The following is a 16,948-nucleotide window of genomic DNA, read 5'->3' as shown; positions in this document are numbered from 1 at the left end:
GGCATGGTCTCACCCTTTACTGAATGTAAAGCCTTGGGCAAGTTTAGTTCAATAGAAGACTTCAATCAGTCGTAGCTTTAAAACAGTAGCAATGACAACAAACATCTCTCCTACTAGATAGTAAGGTCCCTGAGGGTTGAAATCTTTTATCTGACTCTATATTCTCCTGACGGTCCTAGCAGACTGACCGGAATATATTAGATGCTGAAAGGAAGGATAAATTGAACTATCTCTTAAGGGCATGCCACCTTGAAAAAGAGCTTCAAAGATTGTTTAGTTGCTATAAAATGAATACAGAAACTAGAGAAAAAGTGAACTCACTGCCTAATAAATACAGCAGTCACAATTTTTACATTTCATAAATTTCCAACCACTCTTGAAAAAGTGTCTCCCCAGCTGAGAGACAGAAGATCTCCTATGGAATCTACCTCTGTGAGTCCATGACTTCTGGCAAGTTCCTTTTCTTTTTCTTAAATATGATTATACTGGAGCAGCCCCCTCACAGAGGGCTGGGGCGGCAAGGAAAATCAGAAGCAGTCCTGCTCACCCAGCGCCAGAATCCATAGGGGCTTCCCCACCTCTGGCAAGTTTCCTTTTCTTTCCAGACTTTAGTTTCTTTAGCCACACAAGAGGGAAGTAACAAGTTTTCTAAAATCTGTTAGTTGTAAAATCAGATGTCCATAATTTCTCCACACCCCCTCTGGCAGGTCTCCTATGAGTAAGGCCCTGACAGGCACTCCTGAAGGATGTGAGCCCAAAAGAGAGATCTGTTCTCCAATACGCTTATGGTCTATGAACAATAAAATGCAAGGACACAAAAAACCGTGATCCCAGGCAGGAAGGGGGTAATGGCCGTCCGGGAGGTGCTCACATGGAATTTGCAGCTGTGGGCACAGCAATGGTTTTGCAGAGGGGCAGCATTCATGCTGTTTCGATGTGGCCAACACAGAGCACCCACATGCCAGACACTGTGCCCGAGCACAGAAAACACGAGTGTTACCAGGCCACCTGCCTTCACAGTGCCTGAAGGCTGACGGCAGAGGGAGACACTCAGAGAGGGTGGGGGAATTCCAGGCAGAGGGACCTGCGCAGCGCAGACAGGAAGGCAGCGTGTCCCAAAGCACCCAGGCGTGGCCGTGACTCCGCGGGCACAGTGGGAGGCTGTGCCCAGAAGAGCAGCCTGAGCAAAGGCAGGGGAGGACGCGGCTGGCATGGAGCCCCTGAATGTCAGGCTTTGGGGTCTGGACGTTCATCACTTCAGCTAAGCCCCCTAACAGCTCTACCCACCTACCAACTGAACGTGGGTCGTGTGCTCAGTCATGTCCGACTCTCTGCGACTCCTCTGTCCGTGGGATTCTCCAGGCAAGAACACTGGAGCGGGGTGCCATTTCTTCCTCCAGGGGATCCTCCCTGGCCCAGAGACTGAACCCCTGTCTCCCGTGTCTCCTGCGTTGCAGCTGATTCTTTACCCGCCGAGCCACTGGGGAAGTCCTAACCAACTCTAAGTGACTGAATGTTTATTAAACTTCACACAACCATTGATTTGTATCCAACTATACTTTTTCTGTAACGAAAGGGAACGAGGCTGAAAGAAAATTCTCCCCCGAAGGTAATTTAAATAAATTTATTTGCAAGAGAAAAATATCTGCCCGTCAGGTACAGTCTGATCCACAATGATCCAACAATAGTCACAGCTCATTCTGGGAGGACTCTCACACAGCCTGTAGAAGCAAGTCTGCATGGAGCATCAGAATCGCAAAACCGTCTAACCAGAGTATTACACAAGACCTAATGACCATGATACAATAATAAAAATACACTATCAAATACTCACTGCTTTGTGAGCTACAGCTAAAATATAAACCAGTTAGGCTCTTTCTTAAAAAAAAGTGAAGAAAATATTTCTATTACAGCTTTATTTCAAGCATTTTCAGTTAGATACCGCTTTATATATTTTTACTTACAAGAGATAGCAAAAGAATCCTTTCTTAAGTATTGGTAGATAAAATACATGACTCGTTCAGATGTTTGCACTCTGAAGCGTACTTCGCCAGGTATGAGTGCAGATAAGAGAAGGGACTGTGCTGCAGCAAAATCCTGGCTGACGATCAAGACCTGGAGAGTCTTCATATTTGTTTAAAAAAGAAATTTACATACAGACAAAAGAAGTGAGGCCATAAGAGAGCCAACATTATTCTTTCTCGATGGAGCAGTCTGATTCCAGAGAATGGGCTTTCCAAGCTGAATTCAAAGTGTGTGGTCCCGAAGTTGAATTCCTTCCAGTCCAAGGAGCTGCCTGTGGCTGAGGCAACACGCAATGATGAAGCGAGTTGAGCAGAAAGTGTTTAACTGAACTACAGAGATGGTCACTGATAAAACAAGTTCCTAGAGGTCCTTGGGGCCCACACAGAGGCGAAGGGCAGTCAGAACTATCAATACAAAAGAAAAACGTGCTCACTGAACTGCACACATAGAGCTTCTAGTAGGGTTAACAGTTCTTGACGGGGGTTCCTGGTTGTAGTTTACAATATCTGCCTTCACCACTCTCTGTCATAAAAGAAAACAGAGTTATTATCAGGACATCAGAACATTTAGAAAGAGCTCCTTAAAGTATATTTTTATTTTCTGAACTTTTGTGAACTCCTGATGATAGACACCATAAATGAAGCAGAAGCTGATATTAAAAGAATCAGCCAGAACCAACTCATGTCAAGCTGGGATTTTCTTTTTTTGGGGGGGGGGGGGGGAAGCGGGGGGAGGGCTTGGCTTTGTTAAGGATGTAATAGCAATTTTTTTATTTAGTCTCTCTGGTTTTATGACATCTATGAGGTTATAAGAAGTCTAATAAAAAACTGACAAATCAATATGAAAAACTAAATCCCAGTTACAATTTAAAGTAAAGGATTTAAAATTAATCATTACAAGTTTTGATTCATAGATAACGCCTCATCATTTCAAATTTAAAAATATTATTTATTAATATTTCCATATATTATTATACTCAGGCATAACTGTTTTAAAAATGTTTATCAATTTGTGAGTTAGTGAGAAGAAATAAAAATGTTAAAAAGAAGTCACATATAAAGACGAAATGTTTTGAGCAGAACTTTTCCAATTTTTAAAACTTTTCTCCCAAATCCCTGACTTACTTCCAAATTGCTCACTATTGGGTCATGAAAAACGACTCTAACAAAATATAGAATAATGAGAAACTTATATTACCTCATATTCATGTGTTTAAAATAATTTAAATCAAGACACTTTTAACTCTTCCTTCCTTCCCTCTAACACAAACTTCAAAGAATATTTTAAACAATGAATTTAGCAACATGCTCTAACATTCTTCTTTAAGTAATAATTTAAGGGAAAACAAATCCTGAACTGTTTTCAACTCTTACTAAGTCTGCACACATAAGCAGACAAAGAACGGTAATTCAAGGCAAACTTTAAAAATACTCTTTCAATTACCAGGCTATTTCAGGAAAAAACAGTAAGGAGAGAATAATGAAATAACTGCTTCAATTCTCCACTTCACTGCACATGTAATAAACACGACCATAAAGACAAATACATTTGAAAGTAAATGAAATGTTATTTTAATTTGTTCCCAATTCCTTAAGTCGTAAGTCTGGCAAAGGATCAATTTTTCAAAGTTCCAGAACAGGACTCATGCAATATTAATTCCCAAGAATGTACAATAAATCTTTGAATTTTTTATTCATAAAGAACAAGATAACATTCACCAGTTCTCCCCACCCTCCTCCCCCAAATTGCAATAGTTTATCGATTAATACCTGCACTACTGTACTGAACAGATTCTGCTCTGAGCAGAGTTGGTATGTTGGTTATCTTCTTCCGAGTACTTCACTATTTCTGCCCTGACAATACGCTGTCAATTCCGTATAACATAAACAAGATGCAGAAGAAAGGGGGAAAAAAAAAGAAAAAAGTGGAAAGTGTGTTCAATGACTGAAAATAGATGGGAACACCAAAGTAGAAAAAGAAATTCGCACATAAATTTAAACAAGCCACAAAAGAAATAGCAGAATATATGCATATAAAAGGAAAGAAAACGAACAAAGATCCAAGAAACTTTACAATTCTATTTAATTATTGAAATGGACATGTCTACTGAGCCTCACAGAAAAGCTGTGGGCTCTATTTTGATATCACAATTCCATGTAACACATATAATGCCCAGTATTTCAGCAAAGAATTTGGGGGCTTTTCTCTACTAAAGTGCAGCAGAAGTACTCATTCGATTTCCTTTTACAGGCATTACCGAGCATCTACCATGGGCCAGTCAGTCTACACTGGGAACAAACGATGAACTGCACAGGACTTGTTCATAAGTTGCTGTGGGAAGGGAACATGCACACAGCTAACCGTCACACCAGGTAAGAAATTTACTAGTGAATTTATAATATGTGTGGGAACAAAGAGTGGTTCATTTTCTTTGAAGGTAGGGAGAGGATGCACAAATCAGAGGAAGCTGCATGTCATTTAGGGGTTTTTATATTCAATCATATTCATTATTGTCAAAGACTTCCTTTTGATGGTCACTTCCCCAGCTCTCACAGCCCTAACCTCGATGTTTTGAAATTTCATACAGAAAAAAGTAAGATCAAAATACATTTTTTATAGTTAAAAAACATACCATATTTTAAGCATGACAGCTGATGTTTTCAAATAAAGAATTCTGCTAAGTAACAGATCAAAACTAGTTAGATTTTTTGATTACTATAACCCTTAAGATGAGAAGACCACATAAGATAAATATGACAGAGATAACACATTCCCCAAATTTTTTAGACTTGGAACTATACCCGCTTTTAATGAGTTCAAATATTTTATTTTGGAAAGATCTTCCTTCATCATAGCATCTATTAATTAGCACATAGAGAAAAACATATTAATCAGGCTGGTGCTTGTGATAATGTTTATAAAGCCTGGATAAACAACTGAAAGTAAATGAACAGGACACTAAGGTGTATTAGCCTTGGACAGGCTCTGCTCCAGTTCTCCAGCAAGCAGTATTAACTTCTGGACAAGACTCATGATTTACTAGGCACTCAGCCTGATGCTATCACAGGAGCACTGCCAACTGCCACATGACGTATGAGGGGGTGCCTCAGTGGCCGGTTGGACACCATCATTTGGCCTCCCCAAACCTAACTGCTTCATGCCAAACTATGGGTTACAATAAAGAGAAGGGATTTTCATAATCAGCAAGCAACTCATTAATCCTCCAAAATGATGGTTTAAACCCTATCTTATAAACACAACCAGGTCACTGACCTGTGGTCAAGACACTCTGCTCAAAGTATTGACTAGCATAAACGACTTGGATTTTCACCACTAATTCTCATCAAATTAAATAAGCGCTAACAAGGCAACATCTTTCTTGAGGGCCTTGGCTGTTTGACATAAAGCTCTGTACAAAATTTCTGAACTGGAAGCCAGAATCAAAGTGCTACAAGTTCAGGGCTTTGCTTTCTCTGAGTAAGTAAAGCATAATTTCTATGATATAAACTTCATGGTAGGGGACTTCACAGTAGTTGCTTGTTTACAAATCATTCAATTGTTGATGTTTTCAGAGAAAAGTGTTACCTACAAAACACCAGTCTTTATGTTTGGAGCTACAGAGTAAACTCAATTGTTCTCTGCTATTAGTCAAGTGAATGAAAACAAAGCAGTGGCCCTAAGCGAAAGGGAGCTGTGTGGTTGAACACCAGCTTAACCCCTGTTTTGTCAGAGTTGTCAGAGTCCGATACTAGAGCTGAAAGTGATAGCTCTCCATTAGGGTAAACAAGAAAGCAACTTAGGAGTTTGAAGTGGTAAGGTATAAGCAGTAGAGATGGACTCGGGAAAGATAAATCTGGTTAATTCTGCAACTGTGCTCTAGTCCAGATAGTAGAAACATATAAACTTATAAAAGTCAGAGTTGGTCACCCTCAGGATAGAGAGGAAACATAGTCTGACAGCTAAAACACCTGTCACTAGCACTCATTCAAAGCAAACCACTATTTCAGGTACTGGAAATATTCCAACAAACAATCATGATCTCTCTTTTTTTTGAGATGCATTAAGAGTCTAGCAAGGAAAACAAATGCATAAATTATTAAAGAATACTATGATTGATACAAATTCAATGTGAATTCAACAAATTCAAGAATTATAGGTTACCACTCAAAGCACAGATATAGCATTTTTTAAAAGCATGGTACCGTGCACACAGTAGGAGCTTAAAGAAAGCAACTCTCCTTTTCCTTCCATGTAATGGCATACACATACACTGTATAATATGTCATCATAGGCTGTCAGTAACAGTCGCAACTCTGGGCAAGTTACTTCACCTCTTTGGTCTTCACACTCTCCTAATCTATAAAACACAAGGTTTATCTATGTGGCCACTAAGATCCCATTTGGTTTTGAAACTATATGAAAAAAAAATTTAAAAAGTGAATAGAAAAAGAAAAAAAATGGAATATGATCTGACATAGGGCTTAGCAATATTTTTTTGGAACTTTCTCCTCAGGCAAGGGAAGCAACCATCAACAAAATGGGTGATGGTTATGAAACCATCAGTGAAAGGCCACATTAAATAATCATTAACTGATGAAAAGGCCCCCTGCAGAATGAGAGAAGACATTTGCAGACGATACGATGAAGAGTTAACACACAAACATATAAAGAATGCATACAGCTCAGCGTCAAACACAAAACAACAGAGAAACAATTAAAAATGTTTTTCCACATAAGACATACAGATGGCCAAAAAAACACATGAAAAAGATGCTCAACACTTCTAACCATTAAGAAAATACAAATCAAAACCACAATGAGGTATCACTTCATACTTGTTAGAGTAACTGCTGTCAAAAAGACGAGAAATAACACGTGTTGGCAAGAATGTGTAGAGAAAGGAGCCCTCCTATACTGCTGTGGGAATGCAAACTGGCACACCCACTATGGGAACACTGTGGAGGCTCCCCAAAAAACTAAAAACAGAAATGCTATATAATCCAGTAATTCCATTCCTGGGTACATATCTGAGGAAAACAGAAACACTCATCTGAAAAGATATATGCACCCCAATGTTCATAGCAGTATTAATTATAATAAACAAGATACGGAAGTCATGTGTGATCATCAGCACAAACTGGGTAAGAAAGACGTGATACACACACACACACGATGGAATATACTCAGCCATAAAAAGAGTGAAATGCTGCCATTTGCAACAACAGGGACAGACTTGGAGGTTGTTATGTTTCGGGAAATAAGTCAGATAGAGGAAAAATAAATAGTATGTCTTCAGTTATATGCAGAATCTAAAAAATAAAACAAATAAAGTAATTAAATATAACAAAACAGAAACAGCTTCACAGATATGGAGAACAAACTAGTGGTTACCAGCAGGTAGAGAGAAGAGAAAAAGGGAAAGATAGGGGAAGGGGATTAAGAGGTACAACCTACTAGGGATAAAATAAATAAAACACAAGGATATAAAGTACAGCTACCATTTTTAAGAACTTTATATGAAGTATAATCTATAAAAATATAGGATCACTAAAACTAACACATACCTAGTTCAAAGCAAACAAAGTAATAATTTTATTAACTGGCCAGTGAAAATGTCACTAATAGGGAATTATAAAAAACGGACCCAGAGCATACTCGACCGATCGGTCTGCCCTCACGCAATCTGGGAGCCCCCTCCACTCCTCCCTCAGCATGAGGACTGTAACTTCCTCATCTCTGTCTCCCCAGATGCTAATGCCCTGGCACAAAGATCCTCAAGACACATCTGCTGTCTTTGTAAACTGCATTCCTTCTTTCTTCCTTCTTCTCTTCCTTGAACAGCTTGTAAAATGTGTTGATAACTCATTTTATATGACTCTCAAATGGGAATAATCTAGGTTAAAACTAAAATAGCAGAATCTCTTTAAATAATCAGTGAATGGAACTAAGACTAAGGCCTTATTATAAATATTTGTCACAAACAAAATTACTATAGCATCAATTTCCATATGACTGTTGAGTCTACAATCTAGCTTCTTCTGTATAAAATAATACAAAACACTTTATCACCCTGTGACACTGAGTTCCTTCAGGACTCTTTCGAATGACGTAAAACCACAGAATGCTGGTGCACAGGCTCTCTCTCTCTCCCCCTTCCTTTCCGCCCTACTCCTCCACTTTCTGTATATAAATTATATATAGAAGCAAAGAAGTTCAGATTACCTCAACTACTTTGCTTTCAAATGAACTTTCAGAGACATCAAATGGCCAATAGGTACATGAAAAGATGCTCAGCGTCACTAATCAACAAATTAAAACTACAATGAGATATCACCTCCCACCTGTTAAAATGGCTGTCCTCAAGAATATAAGAGATGCTGGAGAGGATGTGGAAAAAAGGAGACCCGTATGCACCGAAAGCGAATGTAAATTAGCGCAGCCCCTGGAAACCAGTGTGGAGTTTCCTCAAAAAGTTAAAACCAGAACTACCATACCATTCAGCAATTCCATCCCTGAGTATTTATCTGAAGATATATGTATGCCCATTCATGTTCATTACAGTGTTATTTACAATAAGTGAAATATGGCAACAGCAAAGTACCTGCTGATAGGTGAATAAAGAAAATGTGGAATATAAATACATGTACACACACACACAATATGATATTTTTCAGCCATGAGAAATAACAGTCTGCCATTTGTGAAAATATGGATGGACTTCAAGTACATTGTGCAAAATGAGATGAAGCAGACAGAAAATGGCAAGAAGTGTATGATACTACTTACACATGAAATTTTAAAAGCCAGAATTGCAAAAAAAAAAAAAAAAAAAGAATAAGATGGCTGTTCCCAGAGGATGAGGGGATAGGAAAGATGTCTTTTAAAGGGTACAAACTTACCATTATTAGGAAATAAGTCCTAGAAATAATGCACAGTACAGTGAATACAGAAAGCAATATTGTTTTATAATCATCAAACTTGCTAAGGGATTATAACTTAATTATTTCAACTACTAACAAAGATACTTATGTAACATGATAGAGATACTAATTACTAATTAGTATCTAATTACTAATTAGTATCTAACTAGTAATTAGTAATACTAATTACTGCTATAATGGCAAAATCATATTACTATATAAAAGATATCAAATTAACATGTTATATACTTTAAATTTACATGTTTTGTGCCAAATATATTTCAATAAAAAATAATACTGTGCTCAAGATAGCTTGTCAGTATGTTCTCAGAAACATCTTTTAAAAATAATGAACTTTCAAAAATGTTTCCTCCCACTGAGAAAACTGTGAAATACATAATTAATTGGCAAAGGCACCAAATTCACTGGTCTAAGAAATGGAGAATGAGGTTTCCCAACACAAAGGCTCTGACAGACACAGTGAAGGAAGGCTTAGCAGCTTGAATTCATCTTCAAATGAATGCATTCAAAGCAAAGACCAACAAGTTGAAAAGAGAACTAAACTTCATGGCCGAAGAAGCTGGGGTGCACTTCCAAACAATGTGCGGTGCACAGGGAGGGTGAGGAGGTCTGGAGTTAACACATCTGACACGGGTTTAGTTAAAACGTGCCTAGCTGTTAAGTCCATCTCTAAAAGTCCAAATAGTAACTTTCTGTCTCTTGTTAAGAGTGAGCTAAAAAACGAACAAAGCATCCCTAGAGTTCTGCCTTTTAGCAGTGCCCCAGTCACTCCACCTCTCTGGAGATACCCTAGAACCTGGGCACCGCTGGGGGCTCGGGCGAGTACAGACCCCCCTGTCCGTGGGGCCGTCAGCGCTGCGCCGGCACACCTTCTCCTCGAGAGGCACTCACCACTGGGTCTCCCGATTTCCATGTCTCCAGTTGAGAAACCACAACGTGATCTGGGATGACTTCTCCCTTTTATACTGATTCTTCTGTGAAATGTCTCTTACATCCATCCCTTCCCTTCCACCCGATCCCGGTCCTTATCACATGAGGGCAGTAACCTAGTCTCCTTGCTTCAACCTCTCTGGCATCCATCCACACACGCACACAAATCCCATTAGATTAATCCCATCTAAAAACCACTTTTGTTTATTTCCCTGCTTAAAATTATTTTCCACTGTCAATATGTGAGATTAAAATTTATCAACTTGGCATTCGTAAATCTCCATAATCTTTCCTCAAATTTCCTTCACACTCCAACACAAATTGGTCATTTATTTTAACCAAACAGCTCTTCTCTTTCCAAAACACAATCTAAACTTTTCAACTTGTTTGTGCCAGCTTCTTTTTCAACTCCACACTCCAAACTACCCAGTAAATCTTTGCCCAGTATGGTACAGTGGAAACATTAGGGGCACTGCCATCAGACAGACCTGAATTCAAATCCTGGGTCCATCACTGCCCAGCTGCAGATAAGCAGATCGAGTTACTTAACCTCTCTGCAGTCTCAGTTTTCCAACCATAAAATGATGAAGTGCTACCTGCCCCAGAGTTATTGTAAGGATTAAATGATATAACAGTAGCTGGCACGTTTACTAATTTTCTTCACTGCATCTTAAACTCTTAAATCTCCTCTGGATCCACCAGTAAACCACACTTATATGATCAATTAATCACTTATGATCATCTGAAAATCATTTACGGACTACCTAGTTAACCAGGCACAAACATCATTTAGAAAGCAAAGCTACAAAGCAGAGGAATCATGTAACTAACTTCTTGGATCTGCCAAGTTCTGTACAGTCAAGCAAATCAGTGATTTCTCTTCTTGTATCCATCCTCCTAGGCCAAAATCAAGTAACTACTTTGTGTCTGGGAACAATTTATTAGGCACAAATAGTTAAACACTGTGTCTGGCCACAGTAAGTGCTGAAATGTCTTTTGAATAGTGAGAAGTAAAGGTAGATTTCCAGGGTTCCAAATATTTTAATGAAGCTCTAGAAACAGCCATATCAGCATAACAATTTTCAATTGATATTTGCTCAAATTGTCTAAAAACATGCACACATGCACACACAAAGTGTGACCATAGAAAGAAGACACAGAATTAACTCAAAAAGAATTAAAGAAAAATTTAAGGATGGAGAAAGACAATTTTACCTTTGTAGCTTCACAAAGCAGGGAAAAAGTGGAGGGGGTCGAGGGAAAATGTAATTTATCAATATATGTTGCTTCTAAACAAACCACTTCTGAAGTCTAATTTTAAACTACAGGCTCTTGCTCTGATTTTTTTATTCAATTGAACATGTGAAGTAGTATGCTACTGTATCTTTAAACAGCTGACTATTGGTATTCATGTTTATTTCTTAGTCTAAGAGAACTGCCTAGGAATAGTGGAAGAATTCAGAAATCCTCAATAATTAATACCATTATTAAGTTAACAACAAAATAACATCAAGAATTAATATTACAATGCAGGATATTTTACAGAAGAACAGAGAGCAACTCTTTTTTTTTATACTGTTTCACCAAAGCAAACATAGAAAATGCCAAATAGGGTAAACTATTACTACTTAAGACTAAACTTTAATAAATAGTTGGGATTTTATATAAAACATAAAAAGGATATTATACAGTAATCATGGAAGAAGAACTTAAATAAAGAAATACAAAATAATATGGTCAGTTCCTTAGCCATTATTTAACTGCTGATGAAATTTTTATTACATTAATCTCATTTTTCCAACAAAAAAAGGACAAAATGAGGTTTCAAGGGTATCATCATTTGGCAAAAAGTTAACATCCTCCATCTTCTGCAATAAACACTGACTCATACACACAATCTATTTTTAAGGCTGTTAGGGATATGTACATAGAATGCATAAATGTAAAATGATTCGGAGTGAAAATTAATGTCTATTAAGAAATAAATTATTTTTGTTAAGTATACAGTTCAATATAATCACCTGTGACTGTTCTATTTCTGTTTTGTTTAACTTGATTCCAAGGATTTCAGCAGCAACTTTCTGAAAACACAGGAAGACCTGCATAACAAAAACAGGTTTAAATGATTTAAAACAGGCATGCCTAAGTTACCTTCAAACAAATTGAGCTTTCTAAAAAATGATAAACAGCAAGAGCTGCAAAAAATACGATGTACCAGGTTATTCCAAAAATAGCTCTATTTGTCAAATACAGCAACATTTTAAGTATAATACTTTTTTAAATGATTAAACCATAATTTGAAAATTCATACACTTCACTGAACTGGTCTAAATTTATATATTTATCCTGAAAAGCGTATACTTTTAAAGAGTTAACATAATTAATTACAGCTACCACATTAGAAAAAAAAAAAGACTCCTAGCCAAATAAAGTGTCGTAAGTCCTGAAGAAAATGAAAGTGATATACTTTATTACCTGGGTAAAGTTTTTCACTGCCAATTTTACACTGATCTTTTGATATGGCATTAGCCTATATTGAAAGGTCTTACTTTCCACTCTTTCATCATCTCTAAGGTTATGATCAATTTTAATAAATTCTCTCTGGAGCAAAAAATTTGGTAGCCTTTACTGTATTTTGTCAAACAGAAAAGCAGCATAGGACTTCCCTGATAGCCTGCAATGCAGGAGATCCCAGTTTGATTTCTGGGTCAGGATGATCCACTGGAGAAGGGACAGGCTACCCACTCCAGTATTCTTGGGCTTCCCTTGTGGCTCAGCCAGTAAAGAATCCACCTGCAACACGGCAGACCTGGTTGCAATCCCTTGGTTGGGAAGATCCCCTGGAGAAGGGAGAGGCTACCTACTCCAGTATTCTGGCCTGGAGAATTCCATGGACTGGACGATACAGTCCACGAGGTCACAGAGTCGGACACTACTGAGTGACTTTGACTTTCACAATCCAGTATCATGAAACAAAAATCTGCAAAGACTTCTAACATCCTTTCATACATAGATAGCTTATACAGGGTCCACTATGATTCCTGGAGCTCCAATCCAATCTTTCCTTGTCTGCATACCTTGTCTTTGCTCCCTAAATATCCTAGTTTATTCTGACCCCTACTTACTGGCTTTTGTCATTTGTACCCCAAAGGGCATTACATATTATAGTTCACTGATGGTCAATGTTCAAGGAGAAACAGGAAAGCTAGTGTGGTGAAATGGAGGGAAAAGGAGGGCTGTAAAAGAAAAACAGCAGAGAGACTCAGTTCAGTGCAGTTCAGTTGCAGAGTGACTAAGAGTACACAAATCAGGTAAGATCTGGTGGGCTATCATGGGAGGACTCTGGCTTTCATTCACTCTGAGTGAAATGGAGGGTAGCTTGATGTGACTTCTGTTTTAACAAGGTCAATCTGCTTGTTGTATTGAATATTCACTATAGAAGATCAGGGGTGAAAAAGAGAAACTGGCAAGAACACGAAGGTAAGAGATGATGGAGGCCTGAAACAAAGCGGCAGTAGTGGCAGTGGCAGGAAAAGTCGCCAGATCACGGGCACATTTGGAAAGCAGAACCAGTAGGACGTGGTGAGAGCTGTGGTATGTCAAAGACAGGAGTCAAGGACGACTTCAAAATTCTCCTGGTCTTACCAACCGGTAGGAAATCTACCATTTACTGAAGTGGAGAAGACTGGAAAAGATTTGAGGAAGAAATAACAAGAGTTCAGTTCTGGACCTGAATCTTGAATTAAACTGGGACTGATTCTTAAGACACTTCAGTAGGAGTGCTGGGGTATATGAGTCTGCAGTTCAGGGAAGAGGTCTGGCCAAAGCCATGAGACTAGATGAGGTCACAAAGGGAATTAAGTTTAAAAAAAGAGAGATATCCAAGGACTGTGCCTAGGGCAATTCAATGAAGGAATCAGCAAAGGTGAAGGCAGGAGGGAAACCAGAAGATGTAGTATTCTGGAAACTAAGTGAACAAAGTATTTCAAAGAGGAGCCAGTGATCAACTATTTTATATGCTGCAACTAAATCAAGTAAGATGAGGACTAAGAACTGGACACTGAATTTAGCAAAAAGGAGGTCACTGATGACGTTAATCAGGGCATTTTGGGGTGAAATATTAGGGACAAAAGTCTGACTGGAACCATTCAAGCCAAACCAGGAGGAAAGAACTGGAGATAGCTCTTTGGAAACATTCCACTGGTAAGTAGCAAAAAGTAAGAAAAGAGCTAAGGATGTGGGATCAAGCATTTTCTTATATTTAAGAGAAGTCATAACATTTCATGTCCTGAAAGAATAATCCAGCGCAGGCGGAAAAAACGATGCAGGAGTGAGAATTCTAAGCCGTGCTTGTTACTAGGCAAAGAGACATGGGACTAGTGCACAATGGAAGAGTTGAGCCTAGCTACGAGCAGAGACCGCTCAACCCACAGGAATCTCAGAGGAGACAGAGACATGGGAATGGACAGTGGGTGGGAAGGAAAGTTGGGGCAGACGAGAGTATGTGAAAGTTGTCTTCCCTTTGTTTCAATATTTTTTTATAAAATAAGAAACAAGGGAATCAGCTAAGAGAATGGATGACAAAGGTTTGAAGATTTGAGAAGACAAGCTATGTAACAGGCATCTAGGTGAGGAGAGAGACCATGGCCTAAGGACAGTGGCTAAGCAGCATTAAGGCCCCCTTGAGGTGAGCTGACTGTGGACTCTAAGTGAAACCTCCAACATGCCTCTGGGCTTTTTTCTGTCATGTTCAAATACATGAGTGCAATCATATAAAGGGGTGTGGTCAAGGTTTAGTCAAATAAGTCAGATAAAGTGACTGAGGGGAAAGGGAATTGACAGAGTATTGCATGGTAATGATTTTGACTGACCACGAGTAAGGAAGAAAGGAAAATGAGGACATGAAAGGTCAGGGACAAGTGTCAGGATCAATGTCATGCAGGCCCTGCCGGGGCTGCAGACTGACTGGACTAGGGCATTCAAGCTGGTCAGTGATTAGCATGCCTGATACTGAGATATGAGATGACAGAAGGGCTACAGAAATCTGTAATGACAGAGCATGGGGGTGCATGGCTGAGGTGGGGTGGTGAACAAAGATACTGACACCACTAAGAATTATGACAAAGGTAGTATCAGAGAAAGTACAGTAAGACCGGAGATCAACTTCTCAAGCAATGAAGGAAAGTAACCTGTGATCGGAGATGACATAAAGTGACTTCACAAGAACAAACCATTTCAAAGTTACATTTAAAAAGAAAACAATGAGGATTTTTAAAGGTTGTTCAACATAAGTACACAAAAAATACTAAGTGGTTAAACACAAGCTAAAATACTGGAAGCTAAAATAATTCTAAAATGACAAAGAGACCCCCAGGAAGCTAAGGGACAGTAAAAGCCCAATCCATGGATGGGTTTATCAAGGAGTACTGACACTGTATACATTTTTAAAGTAAGTAGGTGTCCCACATTAGCATTATCCTGGGTAAAGGGTTCTAATACATCACATTTTTAAATGAGTTTGATTCCTCAAAAGATTAAATACCTTTTATATTATTCAGTATTTACCCTAAGCATTAAAACCACCAGTGAAATCATACAGAAAAAACATCAAAAAGATTAAACCACAGAAAAATTCAAACATCCTTTGGTTGAAAATGTCAAGAAAATTAACGATCAAACAAAAATCTGGGCAGTGGAAAGAGAATATTTGCAAAAATTATGACAAATGGTTGTTATGTTATCCCTAACACAAAAATGGTCATAGAAAATTTTAAAAAGCAATAAAAACATAATAAACAGGTAATAAGCAGAAAATTAACAATAAATAAATTTATAAAAGTATATAATAAATATTATAAACAGATAACAGCAGAAAGTAGGTAATAAAATTTTAAAAATTTTAACCTCAATAGCAGTCAAAGAAATTTAAATTTAAATAGTAAAATACCTTTTAATCTCTTATCTACCAAACTGACAAAGATTTAAAAATAAATAAATAAATTCTGAATGTTAAAAAAGATTATAGTGATATGGCACTCATACAATGCTGAGAGTATAAATTAACTTAGGCTTTCTGGTGGTAATTTGGCAAATGGTTTCAATTGTCTTTCAAGGAAATAATCAAAACTTACAAAATTTTACATTAGAAATTTTGCAAAATTTTACAATGTCCTGAACTTGGAAATAACCTATATATCCAACAATAGGGACCCAGTTGAATAAATTTAAACATTTATTTAATGGATTATTAAATCTAGTGGGTTTTTAACCTATTTAGTAATATTAAGTAACATGAGAAAACTTTCTACAGATAAACATATTAAATAAAAAAATAAAAAATTATTTCTATATTATGATCTCAATTTTTAAAAAAATAAACATTTAGCATGGTTAATATGGTGAACCTTGGAATGTCAATCCTTAGGTTTACAAATTCTACCTCCACCGCTTATTCTGTGTACCCTGAACCCCCACAATATAACCTAAGGTTATTCTATAAAACAGAGATAATTACTTATAATTGCTGGAAAATAAATCTGACCTATATGTGAAGATATTTTGGACTAATTTAAAAATATTTTAACATTATTCTAACCTTATTTAAATGGTTATGGTGATTTACAGAATAAGCATCCAATCAAATACAAAATAATTAATTAATTAACAACTAAACAGAGATAACCAAAGTAGTACATGTCCATCACAAACTATGCACTCAGTAAATGCAGTCCACTAGCTGTGGTAGCAGCAGCATCAGAAAACGAAACTATCCTATGAGGTTATGACTGATCATCTCTGGATGCTGAGATTATGAGAGTATGATTTATACTCTTTTTAGCTTTTGTATTTTAATTCCCTAAAAGAACCATGAAATTATGTTAAATAAATTATAAGAGGAGTATCAATAGAATAAGCATGTTGTATATAACCTAAGATATTTTATGTCTTCAATAGGAATTAATTTAATCTAAAAGTTAAGTAATGGAAGTATAGTTCCTATGAATATTAGTAAATAAAAGTAAAGCATCACTTATAATATTCAGCATTCATTA

The 16,948-nt window shown here is 37.4% G+C and overlaps 1 protein-coding gene across 2 annotated transcripts in view; it reads right to left on the bottom strand.

Annotated features, from left to right (window-relative positions):
* Window positions 1–1,616: 1,616 nt before the first annotated feature.
* RAB28 (RAB28, member RAS oncogene family) overlaps window positions 1,617–16,948 on the bottom strand; it is a 90,136-nt gene continuing 74,804 nt past the window's right edge. The window contains exons 6-8 of one of the 2 annotated variants that reach the window (XM_065914325.1): window positions 11,918–11,995; window positions 3,795–3,889; window positions 1,617–2,547 (exon numbers count right to left, since the gene is read on the bottom strand). In XM_065914325.1, coding sequence (XP_065770397.1) covers window positions 3,800–3,889; window positions 11,918–11,995 — 168 coding nt within the window. In that variant the 3' untranslated portion in view covers window positions 1,617–2,547; window positions 3,795–3,799. The remainder of the gene's footprint in view (window positions 2,548–3,794; window positions 3,890–11,917; window positions 11,996–16,948) is intronic. The other variant, XM_065914324.1, reaches the window with a different exon arrangement.

The sequence above is a fragment of the Muntiacus reevesi genome, chromosome 22 (genome assembly GCF_963930625.1).
Source record: "Muntiacus reevesi chromosome 22, mMunRee1.1, whole genome shotgun sequence".
In the NCBI taxonomy this organism is placed as follows: Eukaryota; Metazoa; Chordata; class Mammalia; order Artiodactyla; family Cervidae; genus Muntiacus; species Muntiacus reevesi.
The sequence above is the reverse complement of the archived record's forward strand: the minus strand, read 5'-3'. Positions and strand labels throughout refer to the sequence as shown.